The sequence below is a fragment of the Oryx dammah genome, unplaced genomic scaffold (genome assembly GCF_014754425.2).
Source record: "Oryx dammah isolate SB20612 unplaced genomic scaffold, SCBI_Odam_1.1 HiC_scaffold_2, whole genome shotgun sequence".
Taxonomy (NCBI): Eukaryota; Metazoa; Chordata; class Mammalia; order Artiodactyla; family Bovidae; genus Oryx; species Oryx dammah.
The window spans coordinates 158942056-158964282 of NW_024070186.1; the positions used below are offsets into that span (position 1 = coordinate 158942056).

The 22227-nt window shown below is 57.4% G+C and overlaps 3 protein-coding genes across 4 annotated transcripts; 1 reads left to right on the plus strand and 2 right to left on the minus strand.

Annotated features, from left to right (window-relative positions):
* Window positions 1-7349: 7349 nt before the first annotated feature.
* MLST8 (MTOR associated protein, LST8 homolog) lies at window positions 7350-11164 on the plus strand. Its single transcript, XM_040254256.1, has 9 exons — window positions 7350-7423; window positions 7942-8144; window positions 8273-8324; window positions 8404-8566; window positions 8866-8941; window positions 9027-9179; window positions 10042-10166; window positions 10309-10472; window positions 10562-11164. Exons 2-9 carry the CDS (start codon window positions 8016-8018, stop codon window positions 10678-10680), a joined length of 981 nt encoding a protein of 326 aa, XP_040110190.1. The 5' UTR covers window positions 7350-7423; window positions 7942-8015; the 3' UTR covers window positions 10681-11164.
* Window positions 11035-14229, minus strand: BRICD5 (BRICHOS domain containing 5). 2 transcript variants are annotated; one of them, XM_040254242.1, is made up of 6 exons: window positions 13201-14229; window positions 12220-12339; window positions 11869-12024; window positions 11692-11793; window positions 11324-11477; window positions 11035-11221 (listed from the first exon to the last, which is right to left on the minus strand). In XM_040254242.1, exons 1-6 carry the CDS (start codon window positions 14182-14184, stop codon window positions 11127-11129), a joined length of 1611 nt encoding a protein of 536 aa, XP_040110176.1. In that variant the 5' UTR covers window positions 14185-14229; the 3' UTR covers window positions 11035-11126. The 2 variants fall into 2 exon arrangements, with proteins under 2 accessions (XP_040110176.1, XP_040110167.1); XM_040254233.1 differs by having other exon boundaries at window positions 11035-11477.
* A 998-nt stretch (window positions 14230-15227) lies between these two features.
* LOC120873563 (phosphoglycolate phosphatase) lies at window positions 15228-16383 on the minus strand. The gene is made up of 2 exons (XM_040254268.1): window positions 15701-16383; window positions 15228-15601 (listed from the first exon to the last, which is right to left on the minus strand). Exons 1-2 carry the CDS (start codon window positions 16338-16340, stop codon window positions 15276-15278), a joined length of 966 nt encoding a protein of 321 aa, XP_040110202.1. The 5' UTR covers window positions 16341-16383; the 3' UTR covers window positions 15228-15275.
* Between the last annotated feature and the right edge of the window lie 5844 nt (window positions 16384-22227).

The following is a 22227-nucleotide window of genomic DNA, read 5'->3' on the forward strand; positions in this document are numbered from 1 at the left end:
GGCGGCGGGCGCGAGGCGGGGGCGCGGCACCTGGCGCCGCCTCCCGGACGCCTGGGTCCCCCTCCTGCGGCCGCTGACCTCGGTGCGCCCGCGCCGGCCGCGCGCCCGGCTCCTTGGCTCCGCCCCTACCTCTGGCTCCGTCCTCCCGAGACGCCCCCTCCCCACGTGCGGGCCGCGCGGCTCCGGGCCTGGCCTCTGCGGACACCCCGCGGCCCGGGCGATGGCCGGGGGACTGGACGCTGAGCCCCGACTCGGCGGCGACACCAGGCAGAGCCCGAGAGCCTTCCAGAGGCTGCGGGACCCACGGGGGGAGGGACTCTGGCAGTGGGCGGGCGGGGACCCGCGCACCGAGAGACCCGGGCACCGGGCGAGGGAGCCGGGCCGCCAGAGGCTGTCAGACATTTCTGGCCCGTGGCTCCCGTGGGAGGTGTCGAGGGACTGTGAAGAGGAATCTCCCAGTAATGAATTCGGTGTCAGGGAACCCGCACACCCCCCGCCCCGCAACTGCACCTTCACGCCCTGCTGTCTCCAGCTCTCTCCACAAACAATGCTCCGCGACCCCCACCCCCGCCTCAATCTGAACCCCGACCTCAGTGCGCCTGCCCATCATCACCAGCCCCCTAGCCCTTCCACTAAGAGGGACTGCGTTACTTCATCCCCAGCACTGAGTGGGATGTAACTCTTCAGATCCACAAGCGGGGGTGGGGGGGGGCCTGTAAGGGGGCTTCAATAACCCCACCCCCAGCACCAGTGGGGTCACAGCCTTGCCCAGCAGCAACCTGAACCCCCACACAAGCCTGCTTACCCCCCCAGCCTCCAGCCACAGCTTCTGACAGCTCCCCCACTCCCCCTATACACACACACACAGGTCTCATCCTTCTGACCTCAGCCTCCTCGAGGCCTCACCTTGTTTGTCATGGCTGCAGCATCCTAGAGACAGAGCTGCTCAGACTCTTTCCTCATTTGCAAGGACGGGCAGATGATCCCTCCTCCGGGCAGATGATCCCTCCTCCAGGCAGCTTTGGGAAGATTCACACACATGATGGCGGGACACCCCTCTCCCACCCAGATCATCAAGCTGGTCCAGGAAGAGGCAGCCAGAGGGTGGAGGAGGGTGAGCAGCAGGCACTGGGATTCCCTGATCTGGGCAGCTGGTCAGTCCCCCCGTAGGGTCTCCCATGAAGCTGGAGAGCAGGCCGATGTCTTACATCCATGGGGGTCCCTAAACCCAAGGGCCTTTTCCCCGACCCTTTATGGTTACCAATTCCTGGGCACCTGCTGTGTCAGGCACCATGCTGGTCACTTCGTAGGTGAACCTGGACTTACTGTACCCTTTTTACAGATGAAGATTCAAGTGAGGCTCAGAAAAGCCAAGTGACTCACCTGAGGTCCCAGAGTTTCCAGTTCATGAGTCTGAGATCTGAACCCACAACCACCTCTGCCTTTGTCCCAGTTCTCCCTCTTACCAGATTTGCTTTTCCAGTCACTTTGTCTTTCTGCATCTTGATTCCCCCTTGGTAAAATAGGGAGTGATACCTCCCTGTAGATTATTTGAGGATTAACTGTGATGCTACCTATAAAGCACTTTGCCGTAGAACTTAGTAAGTGCTCAGCAAATCGCTTCTGTGGGTATTGTGATATTCCCCATCTGGGTAGCAATTGCATTTTATTCATCTGCAGAGCTTAACAGTGTGCCTAGCACACAGGAAACAGTACCAAAAAAAAACAAACACACACACAAAAAAGTTAGTTAGCATCCTTACCATTATTTTTATGTTTTGGCTGGCTGAGACAAACCATGAACTGTGGTGTTGGAGAAGGCTCTTGAGAATTCCTTGGACAGCAAGGAGATCAAACCAGTCAATCCTAAAGGAAATCAGCCCCAAATACTCACTGGAAGGACTGAGGCTGAAGCTGAAGCTTCAACACATTGGCCACCTGATGCAAAGAGCCGACTCATTGGAAAAGATGATGATGCTGGGAAAGACTGAAGGCAGGAGAAGAGAGTGACAAAGAAGAGATGAGATGGTTAGATGGCACATCAACTCTATGTACGTGAGTTGAGTTTGAGCAAACTCCGGGAGATGGTAAAGCGTAGGGAAACCTGGCGTACTGCAGTTCATGGGGTTGCAGAGACTGTAGCAAACCACTCTGGTCTGAGCCTAAGATTTTCAGGGCCTGGGGCAGGAGTATGAGCAGAGGCCCACACAACAAATGTCTAAGAATTTAAACATTATAAGTCGTGCTAATAACATGTTAAATAAACTATGTTCTATCATCCTACCTTGACAAATACACCTTCATCATACCTGAAAGGCCAAGTCCTAGTTTAGAATGATCACATAGCTCTGGAAAATGAACTGGCCCTGCCTCTAGCTGCCTCGCCTCCAGTCTCTACCCACCTCCACTCTAGACAACTAACAGGTTAGTTAGATAGACCTGGGGGTGGGCAACTTGCTGTGTGGCCCATCATCCTTTCAGGACAGACCTGGGGAGAGAGCTGACAGACTCTGCTCGATTCGTTCTGAGAGGTGAGGCTAATGCCCTAGGAGGAATCAGGCATTCTAGATCCGCTACCAACCAGCCCAGAGAACCCAGGACAAGCTCCCTATGCTCAGCTGGCCCATCTGTAAAATGGGCCAGCAGTTCTGCCCACAGCCCACGGCTGATGGGAGGGTCCACCTGGAAACAGAGATGTGAACCTTCCTGGGGTCCCCCCATCCCAGGGATGGGGGCGACAGAGCGGGCCATCCGCTTTGGCCAGGGATATGAGGATACAGAGGCATGGGACCTGGGCAGCCCTCCAGGAAGTCGGGCCTGGGAGGACGATCCCAGGAGGAGGGGCCGCTGAACCAGCAGAATTGCCGAGGCTCAGCCTGGAGTGAAGCGGCTGCCTCACTGCAGCCTGGGCTGGCCCCCTGCCCAGCTGCACAGCAACCTCTCCCCTCCCCTGGCCGCAGGACAAGCCCTGCTCCTGCCCACCAGCTGTGTGCCCTGCCAGGGGCTCCCTGGCGCCACCCAGCCCCCCAGGGCTCTGGGGTCCAGCCCCTTATGTAAAAAATGGTGATGGTGAACATCCCCTCCCGGTGGACTGCTGGGAGCATGAAGTCTGAGAGCTACGGTTTCTATCATTCTCAAAGATGCCACCTCTGTACATTGCTCAGCTGATGCTTAGTACGTGGAAGGGATCCTCAACCATGGGTCGAGTCTCCCTTTTCTGCCCAGCAGGGATGCTGGAGCTACTCAGGCGGGACGGGGAGCCTGGCCTGGTCCCTCAGTTACCCCCTAGGCATGGGACATATGCAGCCCTCCCCCAGGGCCAAGCCACTTCAGTCGTGTCCAACTCTGTGCGACCCCATGGACTGTAGCCTGCCAGGCTCCTCTGCCCATGGGATTCTCCAGGCAAGAAGACTAGAGTAGGTTGCCATGTCCTCCTCCAGGGGATCGTCCTGACCCAGGGATCGAACTCGTGTCTCTTATGTCTCCTGCATTGGCAAGGGGCTTCTTTACCCCTAGCGTCACCTGGGAAGCCCCCCACCGAGTCCTCACAAAAATGCTCAGGACTCAGACACCTGGCTGTGTCCCCCAGCCCTCTCCCGGGCCCGCCTCTCTCCCACACTTCAGGCTCTCAGGCTTTACGCTGCTCTGGACATCCTTCAGGTATTCCCAGGCCCGCATATCCATCTGCCACTCCCCGGAGCTGCCCTGGGGAGCACCTGGACTTCAAGAGGAAGATGAGCATGTTTGTGGGGTGGGTGTGCCCACATGCAGTCGCCCAGCCAGAAGGGGCAAGGTCAGGGCGTAGCTGAGCCCAGTGGGGTGGTTTCTGCTGCGTTCTAACCACGTGCCCTGGGATGTGTGACTCTATATCTGTGAGCCTCGGGGGTTTTTTAATTTAATTTCTTTTTGACTGCGTTGGGTCTTCATCGCTGAGCAGGCTTTCTCTAGTTGCAGCAAGCGGGGCCCACTCTCTAGTTACAGTGCCGGGCTTCTCATTGCAGTGGCTTCTTTTGTTGAAGAGCATGGGCTCTAGGGTATGTGCGCTCAGTAGCTTTGTTGCTCCATGGCATGTGGGATCTTCCTGGATTGGGATCGAACTCACGTCTCCTGCGTTGGCAGGTGGATTACCACTGAGCTACCAGGGAAGCCCCAAGCCTCAGTTTTCTCACCTACAAAATGGGGGTGGTTCCTCCTTGGCAGGGTTATTGCGAAGACCCAATGCAGAATAGGGGTAAAAGGCTCAGCCCAGTTTGGCGGTTCCTCACAAACTGAAACGTGGAATGACAAGACGCAGCAGCCCCACTGCTACTATATACTCGAGAAAAATCAAAACGGGTACTCAGAAGTACTTGAACAGAGACGTTCATTGTCAGCATTATTTGTACTAGCTAAAACGTGGAAACCATCTTATCAAGTGTCCATCAATGAATGGAAAAATGGATAAATGAAATATGGTCCATCCATACAATGAACTATTGTTCAGCCATAAAAAGGAATGAAGTACTAATACAGGCTTCCTTGTGACTCAGCTGGTAAAGCACCACCTACAATGCAGGAGACTTGGGTTCAATCCCTGGGTTGGGAAGATCCCCTGGAGAAGGGAAAGGCTACCCACTCCAGTATTCTGGCCTGGAGAATTCCATGGACTGTATAGTCCATGGGGTTGCAAAGAGTCTTTCACTTTCACTGACACAGGCTACAACCTGGATGAACCCAGAAAATGTTATGCCCAGTGAAAGAAACCAAACACAAAAGGCCATATATTGTATGACTTCATTTCTATGAACTGTCCAGAAGAGGTAAATCCATGGAGTCAGGAAGCGGATCACTGGCTGCCAGGGGCTGAGGGGAGGTGGGGTGGGGGATGGGGAGTGAGTGCTAACGGGTGGTGGGGGAGGTGGGGTTCTTTTGGAATGATGGGAATGTTCTGGAACTAGACAGAAGTGGTGGTTGCACAACATTAAGTGCCACTGAATTGTTCACTTAAAAATGGCAACGTTCATGTAATGTGAATTTCACCTCAATTCAAACAAAACATTCGGTATAGCCCCTCCATACAGAATAAGCTCTCAAAGCTATGAAAGGTGCTAAAAAAATCAGGAGTTCAGCAGGTAAAGAGGCAGAGATGACACATCCTAGGTGTGGGCAAGGGTTCAAAGAGAGAGTGCAGTGAATTCTGAGACTGCCGCCGTTCACTCATGGCTTGTGCAGTGGAGAGGAGAAAGCTGCAGGGTTGGCAGGGGCTGGGCCCAGGAGTCTGAAGGGTGATGGGTGACACTTGCAGGATTCTTACAAGGTTTAGGCTTAGGATTTTTTTTTAGTTAAAAAATATTCCTTTATGTTTGGCTGCATCAGGTCTTAGTTGTGGCATGTAAGCTCACTAGCTGTAAGCTTAGTACCTGCAATGCGTGGGCTTAGTTGCCCTGCGGCATGTGGGATCTTGGCTCCCCGACCAGGGATTGAACTCACATCCCCTGCATTAGGGAGAAGGCAATGGCAACCCACTCCAGTACTCTTGCCTGGAAAACCCCATGGACGGAGGAGCCTGGCGGGCTGCAGACCATGGGGTCGCGAAGTTGGACAGGACTGAGCGACTTCACTTTCACTCTTCACTTTCCTGCACTGGAGAAGGAAATGGCAACCCACTCTAGTGTTCTTGCCTGAAGAATCCCAGGGACGGTGAAGCCTGGTGGGCTGCCATCTCTGGGGTCACAGAGTCGGACACGACTGAAGCGACTTAGCAGCAGGAGCAGCCCCTGCATTAGGTGGTAGATTCTGAACCACTGGATCACCAGGGAAGTCCTCAGTCTTAGGTATACAGAAGACCACTCTATAATGTGAAGGACAGCCTGGAGGGGGCAGGAGAAGGGTGATGGGGAAGCTGCTCCTGAGAGGGGTGGTGGTCCATGGGATCCCGTCTGGCTGTCACTTATGGGTGGGCACCACACACAGAAGAGAAAGCCTTTGGGGGCAGGTCCATCATGAACTGTCTTGGCCATGGGAAGCAGAGGGGTCTGTGGGGCCCTTGATGGACAATGTCAAACAGGGAGCTGGCTGTGAGCTGGAGACAGGGAAGGAAGGACCCGGAGCAAGGAAGGTACTGAAATCCCTGGAGAGTGGGCAGGAGCCCCAGGGATAGGGTGGACACAGGATCTCTGGAGGCTGCCAGCCTTGAGGGGAAGGCAGAGAAAGAGAATGAACGCGGGAGGCAAGAAGCTAGGAACAGTCACAGGAGCTTTCTAGGAGCAGTGCTGTCAGCCACTGTGTAGACAGACGTAGCAAGATGCATGAGAAAAGTATGCACTGTGTTTGGCAGTGTGAGATGGCCAGTGACCTTGTGAAACTCTCACTGGAGAGCTGGGAGTAAAACATGACAGCTGACAGCGAGTCAAGCTGCTAGTGAGAAGTGAGGCTGGATTTCTGAAAGGGTGCCGTCTGGAAGGGTGGTGTGGAAATGCTGAGGGAGGGACTTCCCTGGAAGTCCAGGGGTTCAGGCTTGGTACTTCCACTGCAGTGGACACAGGTTCAACCCCTGGTCGGGGAACTAAGATCCCGCATGTCACATGGTGCACAGACAAAAAATTAAACAAAGACAGCCAAGATAAAGAAACACTGACAGAAAGGAAAGAGGGAAGATTCAGGGAGGAAGGTTGCCGGGACCAGGGCCTGGGTGGACATGGCCTTGGTCAAGGGGCCAGAGGAAGGAAAAGGGGTGCAGCTCAATTTAGAAGCCTGGTGGGAAGACGCCCTGGGAGAGGCTGTCGCAAGATTCTTTTTATTTTTTTCTGAGGCCACGTGTGTAGAATGTGGGAAGGCTGGATGGAAGAGGAGCCGTGAGGGACCCCAGCAATGGAGGGGTCCCTGGGATTAGTGAAGGGACCTGAGGGTCCAATGGGTCTGCACAGGCCTGACAGGGCCCAGACTAGGGGTTGCCTGATGTAGCAAATAAAACTACAGGACACTTAAACACACTTGAATTTCACGCAAGCAACGTAGAACTTTTTAGTATAAGTATATCCCGTGCAATATTTAGGCTGTACTCAACAAAACACGTTGCTTACCTGAAATCAAATGCAACTGGATGTCCTGTAAATTACCTGGGAATCCTAGTGGGCACCAGACGGATGGGGGTGGGTGGGTGGATGGTACCACCCGGCCTAGGGAACCGCTCTCGGGAGGGTGGGGTCCCCGAGAGGGGAAAAGGCTGGGGTCGCTGCTTTCGTCCCGGGGCCTGTACCGCTTCTTCCCAGGAGACAGGAGCCTTCTACCCCAGAGCTTCAGTCTCGTCCCCGCCACCCCCGTCCCTCGCGCCCCTTGGTGTCGCCCTACTAGCCCATCGATAACTCGATGCTCTGCCTTTATCGACCTGCTCCGGCTCCGCTAGCCGTCCTGGGCCGCGGCGGAACGCGGAGCCGCCTGAAAGGTACGGGGGGCGCGGGACGAGGGCTGGAAGGCGATATCCAGTGGCCGGGAGAGCGCGCCCGGGGGGCGCTGGCTCCGCGGGACAGAGTCAGGGCGGTCGGCGGAGCGCGGGGAAGCTCGAGGGTCCAGCCAGGGAGCTCCCCCACGCCGCCCCATAGGGCCCGCCGCAGGCCCACTACGCACGCGCGGTCGCAGCGCTCAGGCTTCGCTCGCGGGCCAGTACGCAGCCCTGCGCATGCGCGGCCCGCCCCTGCAGTACCGCTGCGCCCGCGGCGCGACTGCCCCCTGCAGGCCGCTGGTGGAGGGCGTTCCGGCGGCGGCTCTCGGGGCGGGGAACGGAGCCCGCGGCTCGGAGCGCGGAGCTGTCCCTTGCCGGTTGCCCTGAACTTCTCCGCGTCTCGGTTTTCTCCGTGTCTAAAATGGGGATGATTTCATTATTCCCAGCACCAAGTAATCTGCTGTAACGTATTTAGGACGTAGGGTATTCTCTAAACACTGCACTCCCCATCTTTGCTCTAGATGCTCTGATTTCTGGCCCCTGCGGGTCAGACCTAGTGCCCTGTGTCGATCCGAGTCCTTCCGGCAGCCACACCATGAATACGTCTCCAGGCACAGTGGGCAGTGACCCTGTCATCTTGGCCACTGCAGGCTATGACCACACGGTGCGGTTCTGGCAGGCCCACAGCGGGATCTGTACTCGAACTGTGCAGCACCAGGACTCCGTATCCTCCCCTGGGGCGATGGGGCGGGTGGTGCCGGACAGGATGCCCGGTGGGAAGGTCGCGGCCCTGAACCCGCCGGGGTGGAGGCCTCGGAGGCCCCTGTTGGTCACCCTCCTTAACAGACCCAGCAGGTGAACGCGCTGGAGATCACACCCGACCGCACCATGATTGCAGCTGCAGGTACCCTGCCCTCCACCCCAACCCCTGATTTCTCCTAGGTCCGTCGGCACAGCCTCACTTGTTTGGCCTCTGCTCCTAGGTTACCAGCACATTCGCATGTATGACCTCAACTCCAATAACCCCAACCCCATCATCAGTTACGATGGGGTCAACAAGAACGTCGCGTCGGTGGGCTTCCACGAGGACGGGCGCTGGATGTACACGGGCGGGGAGGACTGCACCGCCCGTATCTGGGACCTCAGGTGTGGGCACGGGGGGGGGATGGGGGGGAGCAGCTTGCTGCCAGGGTGGGTAGGGTGAGGGCCAGCCCAGGAGACTGTCTATGCAGGTGACTTTTTGAAGGCAGGTGAGGAAAGCAGGTAGGGCAGGGAGGCAGACCCACAAAGACCCCACCACCCCCACCCTGGGCAGATCCTTAGTCTGATCCCACAGAGGGGTCTGGAATGAGCTGTACCAAAGAGCAAAGGAAAGGGTCTCTCGGGGAGGAGTGGGGCACCGATGGCCACACACCACAGATGGGGTGTGTCCCCCCATCTCGAAGGTCCCGGAACCTGCAGTGTCAGCGAATCTTCCAGGTGAATGCGCCCATTAACTGTGTGTGCCTGCACCCCAACCAGGTGAGGGGGCCGCCTGGGGCTGGGCACCCTGGGGCTCTGGAGGGCAGGGGTGCTGCCCGGCCTCACCTCTCCGGCACCTCCTCAGGCGGAGCTCATCGTGGGTGACCAAAGTGGTGCCATCCACATCTGGGACTTGAAAACCGACCACAATGAGCAGCTGATCCCGGAGCCAGAGGTCTCCATCACATCCGCCCACATCGACCCAGACGCCAGCTACATGGCTGCTGTCAATAGCACTGTGAGTCCCGGGGAGAGGGTGCAGTTCGGTGCCCTGTTCTTTAGAACCCTGTTCCTGCAGGTGGGCTCATGCCCCATGTGTCTCTGTGGCCTCTCCCCTCTCCTCCCGAGTCCTGCTTCCCCAACCGGGGCTCCAGCTCTGACCTAGCCCCCAGAGCCAGAACCCTGGGGGTCACGCCCGTGCAGCCTCTGGCCGCCGGCCATGGCCCATGTGGCAGACGGGGCCTCTCCACCTCCATTCTTTCCAGTTGTCCACTTCTTTCTTTCCTCCTGGTCCCAGTCTCCCTCCTCTCTCCCGACAGTGGCTGGAGCCTCTCTGACCTCCTTCCCCTGTGACATCTCCCTGTCCCAATGCAGAGCACCCTTCAGCAGGAGCAGCCTGACCACCTCCCTCTCCTAGGTTAACACTGAGATGCCCCGGGCTCCTTACCAGGGCCTCAGGACCCTGCCATCTGACCCCTGGACTCCTATCCAGCCTCCTTTTCTTCCTTTAATGTCCATTTGATGTCAGCGAACCAGTTATCCCTCAACATCTCCAAACTGTCCACTCCCAAGCCTTTGCCCTGCAGTTCCCTGTGTCTGGCTGCCCTCATCCCGTCTTGTTCTGCACATTCCTGTTGGCCAGGCGCATCCTTCAGGAAGGCCAGGCATGACCTCCTGCCCTCTCAGCCCATCAGGTGTGGCCCTTGTTCAGGGCCGGGTCTCCCCGGTGCTCCTTGTCGCATATCCCCGGCCCCCAGGTCCTTGTGCATAGCCGCAGTGCTGGATGGCAGCCCCTGGATCTAGGTCTTGCTGCTGGGTATCCTCCCCCACCTGTCAGACCGGAGGCCCCGGCCTCCTGTGACTTCCCTCCTCCCCGGCAGGGGAACTGCTATGTCTGGAACCTGACTGGAGGCATTGGCGATGAGGTGACACAGCTCATCCCCAAGACCAAGATCCCAGCGCACACCCGCTATGCCCTGCAGTGCCGCTTCAGCCCCGACTCCACGTGTGTGCAGGGCTGGGGGGCAGGAGGTGGTATGCCTGGGGCTGGGGCCTGATGCTTTGGGGTCTGCTTGGAGGACAGCACAGGAGTGCGGGATGGGAGCGGCTGTTGATGGCACCCCTGCTGCGCTCACCCCCGCCCCCAGGCTCCTCGCCACCTGCTCAGCTGACCAGACATGCAAGATCTGGAGGACGTCCAACTTCTCCCTGATGACGGAGCTGAGCATCAAGAGCAGCAACCCCGGAGAGTCATCTCGGGGCTGGATGTGGGGTTGTGCCTTCTCGGGGGACTCACAGTACATCGTCACTGGTGGGCCCCACCGCCCTGCCCCCCACCCCATTGGCCCGGCCCGGGGCTGCTCCCCGAACCCCATCCGTGCTCTCCCTCCCTCCCTGCAGCTTCCTCTGACAACCTGGCCCGGCTCTGGTGCGTGGAGACAGGCGAGATCAAGAGAGAGTACGGCGGCCACCAGAAAGCCGTCGTGTGCTTGGCCTTCAATGACAGCGTGCTGGGCTAGCCTTGTTCCTGGGTACTGCAGGCAGCCATCCAGGCGGCACTAGCCGGGTGTGTCTGTCCAGCTGCCCAGGTCAACGTGACACCCATGGGCTGGCTGCTTCATCCAAGGCTCGCCGGACTGGACTGAGTGACCCTGGTCCCCCCAGCCAGGCCAGTCCACTCCGGGACTTTCTCAGCCTTGGCTGCTTATGTGGACGCAGCAGGGCTCATTCCTTCAGAAACTTGACCCACAGGACCTAGAGCCACCAAGGGCGTCCGAGGCTGGCGCTTACCCCCAGCCAGGGCCTCCTCAACCCACCCCCCACCCCCGCCAGCCCTGTTTTGCGTCCCCAAGGCCACAGAGAATACCGTCACGGCCAGGTGGAGTGGTTTATTATCCCTGTCGACCCTTTATGGACTGGTGACAGGGTCGGCCAGGTGACCGGCCTGTGGGACCAGGCTGGGGGCTCAGTCTGGGAGGTAATAAAAGCAGACGGACACACAGATGTTGCTCGGGAAGCAGATGTCGATACATAGGTAGAGCAGCCGCTGCCTCTGGGGCCCTGGAGGAGGGGTCTCTGTGAACCCCAAAGGACCCTTCCCGCTCCGTCCCCAGACTGTCCTAAGGGAGCCCAGGCCCCTCCACACAGCCTGCCCCAACTTACCCTCTGCACGTCGGGCCCAGTAAATGGGGGTCTTGGCACAAAGGTGCCGCACGGGAGCCCCGACCTGGGCAGGGTCCACCTCTTGGCTCCCAAGCACTGCCAGCAGCTCCTGGGTGTAGTGGGTGACCTGGCTGGGGCTTCGCGTCGCCTGGAGCTGTGGAGAAGGATGCTCGCGCTGCTCCTGGCGGGGTGGGCCCCATGCACCCCGGGACGTGCTGGTGGCGTGCCAGCCCTGCCCTGGCTCTTGTCAGCACCCTCGTCCACAGGAAGACAGAGCTTCTGTTCCCCTGAAACTGGAGCCCCAGCCTGCCCTGGGCCCAGGCTGCACACAGGACCCTTTGTCCGGCCCCTGGCCGGAGGCTCCTCACCTGAGAGGTGTTCACCAGCAGCTGCAGAGTCTCACGGTCTCGGGGTTCCATCAGGCGCAGGAAGCAGGCCTGGTGCTCTGAGGGCCGGTAACAGACGCAGCCCTGGGCAGGCAGGCAGGTGAGGCAGGGCCACCTGAACCCCCCTGCCCCCCCACCCCGCCCTGCCAGTCCACTCACGCTCTGCCCGTCAAATAGCACTGCCCAGCTGCGGTTGCTCTGGGCTGGAGTCACCCAGATGGTTGCCACGTTCTGAACCACATCCACCTGCTTGGTTTGGTTGGACCGGGGCATGCCTGGGCTTGGGAGGCTCAGGCGGAGCGTCTGCAGAGGGGCCTGAGTGGGAGGCGGGAGGTTGCCGGCCAGGCTGGGGCTGCCTCAACACACCCCCAGCCCAGCTGCAGGGCTCTGACCCACCACTCCTCTGGGTTTCTGATGTCTGCTCCCTGCCCTGGCCCCACTGGAGGGCTGGTCTCCTCCTCCTCCTCCTGACTGTCTGAGCCTCTGCCTGGGTCCTGAGAAGGGCCTCACCTGAGGAGGGCTGTGGCTGAAACCAAGGAACCCTCCAACCACAGCAGCAGCGGTGGCCAGCGCCAGCAGCAGCAGCAGGCCGCGAGCTCTCCAGCGCCCGTGACAGGGCTTGGTCTCCACCTGGAGGCACATCGGAGTCAGTAGGGCCCAGAGTGGAGGCCAGGCAGTGGGCTGCTTCAGGGGAGGTAGAGGCTGAGGAAGTTCAGGAGACAGATGCTCTTCTTGCCTTGCCAGGCAGCCCAGGGCCTCTGTCCCCAAGAGGGGGTGGGTGGGGGAAGCGCTCACCCTCGTAGGCGGGGGTGCTGGGCCCAGTGGCTCCCCTGCCCCATGCTGCAGCCAGGGGACAATGCGAGAGATTGTCTGCTGCTCCTGAGTTGGCTGGAAAACCTCAGGACACCTCCGATGAGCCAGTCCTGGCCCCCTCCCCGCCTGACCCCCCTGCTTCCTCCCCAGCCGTCACCTGATATCCAGGTCAGAGACGCCTGGAGGGGCTGCTCATTGCTGCCTGGCTCTCCTGATGCCTGGTCTGCACAGACCAGAGCGCACATGGGCCTGGCAGCGCAAGAGCCGTTGTGGAAGTGGAGACCCAGTGGCTGGCGCAGAGGGCAGCCCAGGTTGCCCAGGACTTAATAATACAAAGTCTGGCTGGGGGCTGATTTCATTTTCCTGTAGATGCCTGTTCCCAGTCTCTCAGGTTACCTCTACACTCTGGGCACAGGGCCTGGCATACAGCGGGCCATCAGCAAGTGGCTGTTTCATAGGACTCTGCCACTTCCCTTTCCTCCCATGCACCCCAGCTGCTTCCCAGTCCCCACCAATGCAGGGCAGCCCGCAGGTGCCTGTCCAAGACCAGGGCAGCTTCTAGGAGGTTCCACTGCTGGAGGGGCAGCCTCCTGGGATTGCCTGCATACTGCAGGATGGTGAGGCCAGCCTCGTGCCCACAGACCCCTGCCTGGCCCAGCATGGCTGTCCCTAACTGACCAGTGCCATGAGTTTCCAGCCGCTTTGGGCTATGGATCCCAAAATCCAGTAGCTCCCAGCACTGGCAGGTTTCAGGAAGTGCGTGTCCTTCACCAGCTTCACCCCATGATCTCTTCCTTCTCTGGTTATTTTTTGTGTGCCTTGTTTTTCCTCATTCTTCAGAACCCGCCTCTCTGTAGTGGGCCTCAAACGGGGCAGAGTTTCTGTGCTCAGAGTCCCAAATTGAATTGGAGTCCCAGAATGGCCTTGTCCTGAGGGTACCCCCTCCCGCTCCCTGGCCATCCGGCTGTGGTGAGACAGCTGCACCCTCCACGCAGAGGCTGCTGTCCAGGCGAGAGCAAGGAACACCAGAGTCAGCTGCGGTTGAGAGTTTAATACACCTTTGGGTTCACACAGTGCAACAGGGGTGGGGGGACAGGATGCACAGGCTCCTGGGCCGCTGCCCAGGCAAGAGGGAGGTGTCACCGGCTGCCGCACCTGCCGCGTGCTCCTGGTGTGGGTGACAACGCCCTGACAGGCCTGCTCAACATCCAGACCCACCTTGAGCCGACCTCGCAGAGCCAACGTCAGCACCACCAACCTCACAGGCGCCGCTGCCCTCGCGTCGCCCCTGGCAGAGTCTGAACCCCAGACACTGAGGCCTGGGAGGAGCCAAGGCCCAGGACACGCTTTATTGCTCTGAGAACTCTTAGAGGGTGGCTGAAGGAGCAAGGTGATCTTGAGGCTAGGAGAGAACCATGGGCTCTGAGCAGAAGCTGCTGAGTGTGTGGCGAGGCACCGGGAAGTAGTCGGCCAAAAGGAACAGCTTCCCAGGCACTCCCCTACAAGTGCAGCCAGTGGCCCAGCCTCAAAGGTCAGCAACTCAGGGAGCAGGCAGAAAAGGCCACGGTCCCCTGCCAAGAAACCTTGGCTAGCCAGTGGACCCAGCCAGTTCTCCCACTGGCAAATGACAAGGGACCTCAGGGTCAAAACAGATGGCCTCATGGACCACTGGCATATGACACCTATCCCAACCAAGTGTCTGGGAAGACAGGAAGAGATTCAATTCCTGTTTTGGGGGACACCTCTTTCCTCCCCTACCCAGAGGGAGCCTTGGGTGACAAGCATTCTTTGGCCAGCACGTGCCTTTGGCCCAACTGCTGGCCGTGGGGCACGCAGATTTCTTCAGTGGGATTTTCCCTATAAGACAGAGCACAGCTATTAATCATATGCTTAGGCTTCAAGTCCACCACCTGACAAAGTTGTTAGAAAGCTAACACACAAAAACTTTTGGTACCAATGCTGCTCTGAGCTCCCTGAACGGCAGCCCTGAGTTCAACGACGGCATTCATGACTTCCTGGCTGCTCGCCAAGCAACAGGCTCAGTCCAGACCACCTGGGTTTACATGCACGTTTGGAAAGGACCAGGCTCAGCCGGGCTGAGTTTACAGAAATGCACGACTGCGTGAGGGTGGCAGCCCTCGTCTCTAAAACGGAACAGACACTCAGTTGTGACATCGGAGTGGTTTTGAAGTGTGGGGTGATGAGGGCAGCACCTCAGACCCCACGGACAGGGAGGCTCCACCCGAGAGCAGCCCCTTCCTTCGCTTCCACCCTGCAGGTGAAGACCTGAGGCGGCAGCAGGTTCCTCTGAGGACCACATCGATGGGGCCCTGGCTTGGTTTGCACAAGTTGCTCACAACAGTGGAAATGATCAGTCCCTCCTCCCCACTGATTCCTGAAACTTTCAATAAATACATGACACCCCTAGACCCACCTCAGTCTCACCAGTAGGCCCTGAGGTTACCTGAATCCTGGACATACACTGAACCCAACAGCAAGGCCCACTGGCACCTAAGGCCCAGGATCCCCACAATGCCCTCCAAGCTTAAAAGTGCATTTTAAAATGTAAGTATCTGTAAACAAAATCGCGCCCAAAACGTTTACTTACAAGGTTAACAACTAGCGCCTCTGCTTAACTCCAAGTAAGCAAACTTGAAGCCACCTAGCTGAGCGATGCTGAAGCCCCACCTATTAATTTGGGTAAGTGATTTTCAATTTTCTTTTTTATTCTGGAGATTAAAGACACTAAATCTTTAACCTTGAAGGGCAGGCAAAAGGTCGGCTATGCTGTCAACATAGAAGTCAGGAACCATTTTCTTCTTAGCCATGCAGTCACTTTCCTGATTACTTTTCACGTCTCGCAGACTGGAGACGCCCGTGAGGGTCAGGATGGTCTTCAGACCACAGGTCACGCCCAGGAGGATGTCTGTGTCCAGGCGGTCGCCCACCATGACGGTGCGCTCTGGGTGGATGCCATACTCGTGGGACACACAGTCGAAGATGAAGCGGCTGGGCTTCCCTATGATGTCGGCTTGGCGCTGGGCGGCCATCTCCACGGCTCGGACCAGACAGCCGGTACCTGCGGGGGTGGAGAGGGAGGGGACGCGTGCCGGGGGTCAGAGGCCGGGAGGGGCTCGCTGCCCTCCCTCCAGCCTCCCTCCACCCGGGGCGCACGGACCCGCGATGAAGCGGCCGTTCTCCAGGGGGAGTCGGTTGTCCATGTTGGTGCCCACAAGCAGGCAGTCGGGCTGTTGCAGGTAGCGCACGGCCTTGGTGAGCTTCATGTAGCTGAAGTGCGGATCGAAGCCCACCACGACGGCGCGCACATCGGGCTCCAGGGGCGCGTCCAGCCAGTCGCCGGGGCCTTCGCCCCGCAGCGGCTCGGGGCCCACGCCCACGCAGGAGACGCCCACGGCCTCCAGCTCGGCGGCCAGGGCCACGCTGCCCAGCACGTAGGCCTTGGGGGCCGGCGGGCCGGCCAGGCGCTGGCGCAGGTAGAGCGCGGTGCAGTAGGCCGTGCCGAAGACCTCGCGGCCAGCGTCGGTCCCCGCCGGGCCGCCGAAGCCCAGGCACCGCAGCTTTTCGGCGTAGGCCTCGCGGGTCTTGCTGCTGTTGTTGGTGATGAAGCCGAGGCGCTTGCCGCGGGCCCGCAGCGCCGTCAGGGTCTCGGGCGCGCCGGGCACCGCCGTCTCGCCGCGCCACAGCACGCCGTCGCAGTCGAACAGCAGCGTGTCCACGTCTGCCAGCAGCGCCTGGGCCCGCTCGGCGTCCAGCCGCACGCAGCGGCCGTCGTCGCCGCCGGCCTCCGCCTCCGCCATGGCCGCCCGCCGCCGCCACCGGCCGCCGACGCCGCCGCCACCGGCCGCCCGCTCTTCCTCGCAGCCGCCTGCTGCCGGGCCCGCCCCGCCCCCGGCGCGCTCATAGGCCCCGCGCCTCGCGCGTGCGGCCCATTGGGCCCCGCCTGCGCCAATCCGCCCCCGCTTCCCGCGGGCTGCGGGAGCGCCGGACCAACCGTCGCTGTCCGCCGCGGGCAGGCGGGCGGCCATTGGTTGGAGCGCCCTAGGCGCCACGATGATTGGCTGGCTGGGAGCCAACCGGCATTCTGCGTGGAGCGCTCACTGCGGAAATTCGGTCGAGGAGCCGGAGCGCCGGCCCAGGACGTAAGGCTGCTGTTCATTGGCTGCTGCGGGACAGCTCGCCCATTGGAGGCGCTTGGTCAGCCTAGGTGACGGAGGCCCTTAATCGAGTGACCCCCGCGCCGGGCCGGCTGTGAATGGCTGGCTTGTCTCCGATCTTGCAGGCTGCGGGCTCCGCGGGATTGCGGCGGGAGGGGTCCGCTCTCCCCTTTGGGCCGGAGTCACTTCCGCACCTTTGCCGGGTCGGCGCTGGGAGGTTCCCTGCGCCGTGGACGCAGTGTCTGCGCGTTGGCCGATTATGGCCTTTCCTGAGAGACAGGCCCAGGCTCCTTCCTAACAAGCCTTGCGTTCTGGAAAGGCGTTTCCAGGCCTTTGCAAAACCGCTTTCCCTGTGCTTGGTGGTCATGTGGACGAATAATTTACAGGGCAGTGGGATCAGGGTCTAAGAGAAGGACGTTGGTGCCTAGAACACAGCACTCAGTAACTGGTCGCTCTCATCATTATTACGTATTACTAACTTTTATGGAGGCATAAAACATACAGATCAATCCTGAATATTCATTGGAAGGACTGTTGCTGAAGCTGATGCTCCAAAACTTTGGCCACCTGATGAGAAGAGCTGATTCATTGGAAAAATTGAGGGCAGGACGAGAAGGGGGCGACAAAAGATGAGATGGTTAGGTGGTATCATCAATTCAATGGATGTGAATTTGAGCAAATTCTGGGACATAGTGAAGGACAGGGAAACCTGGCGTGCTGCAGTCCATGGGGTTGCAGAGTCGGACACACAAAAAACATAAAAGTGCATAAATCTTAAGTGTGCAGCCTGATAGGATTTTAAAGAGTTGGACACAACTGGGCAACTGAACAGGCCTGTGTAAACAGCCGAGATCAAGGTATAGAATATTTCCATCACTCCAGAAAGTTCTCTCAAGTCACTATGTGTCCCTAGAGGTTACCCCTCCAGTTGCTTTTCTGACTTCTGTCACCAAAGAGTGAGTCACAGCTTCCTTTGCCTGTCCTGGACTATCTTGCAGGAGCTTGCCCTGTGTACTCCTGGTTATTCCTTTTTTTGGATCAACATAGTATCAGTGAAATCCATTCTTCTCAGTGTTTTTTTGTTTTTTTAAATTGCCACATGGGTCATTGTAAGAATTTACTCCCCTGTTCCTCACTTGATGGGCATTTGGGTGGCTTCCAGTTTGGGGCCATTGTAAGTAATGCCCCTATGAAGGTTCTTCCTACATGTTCATTTCCAGACATAGGCCCTCATTTCTCTTGGGTAGATACTTAGAAGTGGAATTGCCAGTTCATACAGTAGGTGTAGTTTTCTCATTACTTTCACTAGGGCCAGGGAGCAGACTAGCAGGTCCCAGCTTCCCAAGCACTTACCCTGTGCCAGGCGATCCAGACCTCCAACTCCTAGGGTGTCAAATCTCTGCTCCTCTCTTGGGTCCCAAATCTCCATAAAGTCTACTCTGGGGCCTGCCTCACCCCCAAACCCATGAGGTAAAGCCAGTAACCTCAGTACCCTTAAGGCCCTGCTTGTTCCCCTATGGCCCAGGCACCTATGGCCTGTTGTTTGGTCTTGGCTGGTCTGGGAACCACTGGAGGACAGGGACCATGGGCCATAAGGGCATGGTATACAGTGTTCCTGCCTGGTGTACCCACTAGCTAGGACCCACTCGCACCTTCCTTCTGTGTCTTCCCATTCAGTCTCATTGGTGGATCTGGCCATGGGAAGAATTGATTTGACAGGAGGTCACAAATCCCGCTTTGCCACCCAGAGGCAGTGTGTGTGGCTCACTGGCAGGAGTGGAAGACACCGCTCCGTCTCGCCAGGGCTGCCTGGCGCAGTACTTGCTGGCTGCCTTGGTTTACTGGCAGTCAGTAAGTGTCTAGGCACTGAGCGCTGCACTACCTTGTCAGAATCACAGGACAACTCCCAGGGGTGGGGATGATTAATGTCCCCATTTATAGATGAGGAACATGAGCCACAGACAGTCACCAACTGCACAGTGCAAAGTTGGGATTAAACTCAGTTGACCCCAAAGCTGAGCTCTGCTTTGTTTAGCATCCCCTGTAGGTTGTAGGGTCTGAGTTGCCATGGCAGGAGAGGTGGAATGGCCAGTATCAAGAGAGGGGATGGTTATGGACAAGGTCCTGAAGGAGGCTGGAAGGGATGGCACCCTTTACTGGGGAGGACTGTCCCTGGGAGAGAGGAGATACATCTGGATGGGAGAGGTGCACAGCATGATGGCTTTGTGTCCCTGACACACAGTAGGTGCTCAGTGTATACCTGCCAATGGACAGTGCCAGGGTCCTCCCCAGTGAGGAAGCTGGACCACAAGCGGAGTGGGGCATGGACTTAGATGGTTCAAGGACATAGAGTAACCTTCATAGCAGTCCATGCATTTAAATTGTGTTAGAGAACTTCCCTGGTGGCCCAGTAGTTAGGAATCCGCCTGCCAATGCAGGAAACACAGGTTTGATCCCTGGTCCAGGACGATTCCACATGCTGCGGGGCAACTAAGCCCACATGCCACAACTACTGAGCCCACGCTCTAGAGCCCGAGAAATGCAACTATGGAAGCCCACGCACCTGGAGCCCGTGCTCTGCAACAAGAGAGGCCCCCACAACGAGACGCCTGCGCACTGCTGCTAGAGAGTAATCCCGGCTCTTTGCAACTAGAGAAAGTCTGCATGCAGAAATGAAGACCCAGCACAGCCAAAAATAAATAAATGATCTAAATTATATTTGAAACTACCAATAGCCATTAAATCTGTGTTTTCACAGATGTTCTCCTTTCTAATGAGCTAAGCAAAAAAAAAAAAAAAAGGGTGGGGGGGCCCATTGAAAAAGGACTGAAGGGAATTTCCTGGCAGTCCAGCGGTTAAAACTACAAGACTTTGTTGCCAAGGGTGTGGGTTTAATCCCTGATTGGGGAGCAAAGATCCCACAATATGCACCTGCGGCTAAAACAAAACAAACAAAAACTCTTTAAAACAAAGAAAAAGGACTGAAGTGGAAAAAAAAAAAAAAAGCGGAGGGGAAAGAATGCAACTTAAATACTTCTCAACGTGGGATTGGTTGAGTAAATATAAGCACATCCGAGGACTGGAGATTAGCCGCCATCGCAGAGGGTGATGGGTTTCCCTGGTGGCTCTCGGAAAAAGATCTGTCTGCCAATATAGGAGATGCAAGATCGATCCCTAGGTCAGGAAGATCCCCTGGAGAAGGAAATGGCAACCCATTCAAGTGTTCTTGCCTGGAGAATTCCATGGACAGAGGAGCCTGGTGGGCTACAGTGCATGGGATTGTAAAGAGTCAGACAGGACGTAGCAACGAACACTTTGACTTTCACTTTGGAGGGTGATGGAGTTTTTGTCAGGCTCTGGCCATAGATAGGCTGGTGTCAACAGTCACACACACAGTGTGCAGCTGGAGCCCATGTGAGGGCAGGCTGGGAGAGGAGGCCCCCTGGGGGAAGGGAGACTTTGGGGAAGGGACTGCCCTGGCCACTCTGCCTTCCAGGGACTTCAGGCCTATCAACTCCTGTGTCTGTTGTCTGCCTAAGCTTCAGCTGAAGTGGGGCCCAGAGTTTACCGGATCGGGATTCCCTTTTCTGACCCCTAGAGAGTAACTAGGCAGGAGCCCTGGCCTGTTGCTGAGAACTCTGTCACACAGGTTCTAGAGCATGGAGCAGGGCAGGCTGTTGGTCTCCTCTGGGCCACCTCCTCCTCATGTCAACCCACACCCAGGCTGTGCTCTGTCTTTGAAGTCTGCCCCCATTCCATTCCTCTGGGGGTTTCCCTCTACCTCTCTGCTGCTGGCTCTCCCATCACTCCCAAGAACATCCTCAAGAGAGGTGTCCTGGTCCTTTCTTCCCAGGTGCTTCCCAGATGCCTCCGGCAGCAGAAGCACCCACCTGCTCCTCCTCCTGTTTGTCCCTCTCAGAGACTGTCTTTCTTCCTTGCCCAGCTTGTCAGAAGGATCCTTCTGAAACACTGTCACTCCCTCTGCTTAACCCCCTGCAATGGTGAGCAAGCCCCTTGCAGAAAGCAGCCCCATTGTTACCCTGGCCTGACCTCTGGGGATCTAACCTGTGTCTCACACATCCCAGCTCCTGCCAGGTGCAGAAGGGTCCTGGGTTCCTGAGCTGGGCAGCCTCAGTATGGGGATGTCTCTGCTGGTGCCCTTCCTGGGGCAGAGCTGCCCACTCTCTGCCTGGGCCCTTGTATCCCTGCTTGGTTTCCCCTGGAGACTGTCCATTCTGGAGGGATGGGTTCTGACTCACCTGAGTCTCCAGCACTGAGCTGAGCCATGGAGAATAAACAAGCTGAGAGAGCACACCCTCTGAGTTTCTAGCCCATGACTCTGGACAGACCTCTGGCCAGCACTTGGGCAAGGGTTCCATCAGTTCTGCGCCTTAGTTTCTTCATCTTCAAAATGGGGATGATTGGTATCTTCAATGAGAAAATCCTATAAAACACTTAGCTTCAAAAAACTACTTAAATACTACCTTAAAAAGAATTTTAAAAACTTGTATGCTCATGTTCATTGCAGCACCATTTACAATCATAGAAAAGGTGGAAACAACCCAAATAGGCAAAGTGAAAATTGGTCTATTCATATAATGGAATATTATTCACCCATCAAAAGAAACGAAGTACTGCTGTATGCTACAATCTGAATGAACCTAAAAAACATCATGATAAGTAAAGGACTGCTGCTGCTAAGTCGCTTCAGTCGTGTCCGACTCTGTGCGACCCCAGAGACAGCAGCCCACCAGGCTCCCCGATCCCTGGGATTCTCCAGGCAAGAACACTGGAGTGGGTTGCCATTTCCTTCTCCAATGCAGGAAGGCGAAAAGTGAAAGCGAAGTCGCTCAGTTGTGTCCGACTCTTCGCAACCCCGTGGGCTGCAGCCCACCAGGCTCCCCCGTCCATGGGATTTTCCAGGCAAGAGCACTGGAGTGGGGTGCCATTGCCTTCTCCCAAGTAAAGGACACGGGATGCAAAACATTACCATATGTAAAATTCCGATTATACGAAATGTCCAGAAAATGCAAATCCACAGAGAAAGAGGTTTGCTAGGGGCTGAGGGAGGGGACAATGAGGGGTGACTGCCAGTGGGTACAGATATTCTTTTGGAATAAAGACAACGTTCTGGAACTACATGTTGGTGATAGTTGTACAACATTGTGAAGGCACTGTCACTAACGGTAAATTTTATGTGTACTTATCACAACTTGAAAACTATACAAAAGAATGAAAGAGTTAGTGAAGCCATCCCCAATTCGTGTTTTGTCCTTGGACTGTATCAACCAGTAAGGGAGGCTCTGCCATCCGAGGGGGTCAGAGGCGGGCAGCGAGCACCACTCTACCGGTCCGATCTGGGGCAGTGTCCCGGCAGCGGCCCTCTAGAGCTCAAATCCCGGCAGCTGAACGCGCTCAGGGCCGAGCAGGAGGAGACCCAGCCGTCTCCTCAGGCTCTAGTGCCTAAATGCTGTTTGTGCACTGCAGCCTCAGCATTTCAAGTCTCAGGCGTGGCCCCGCCCCTCTCGCC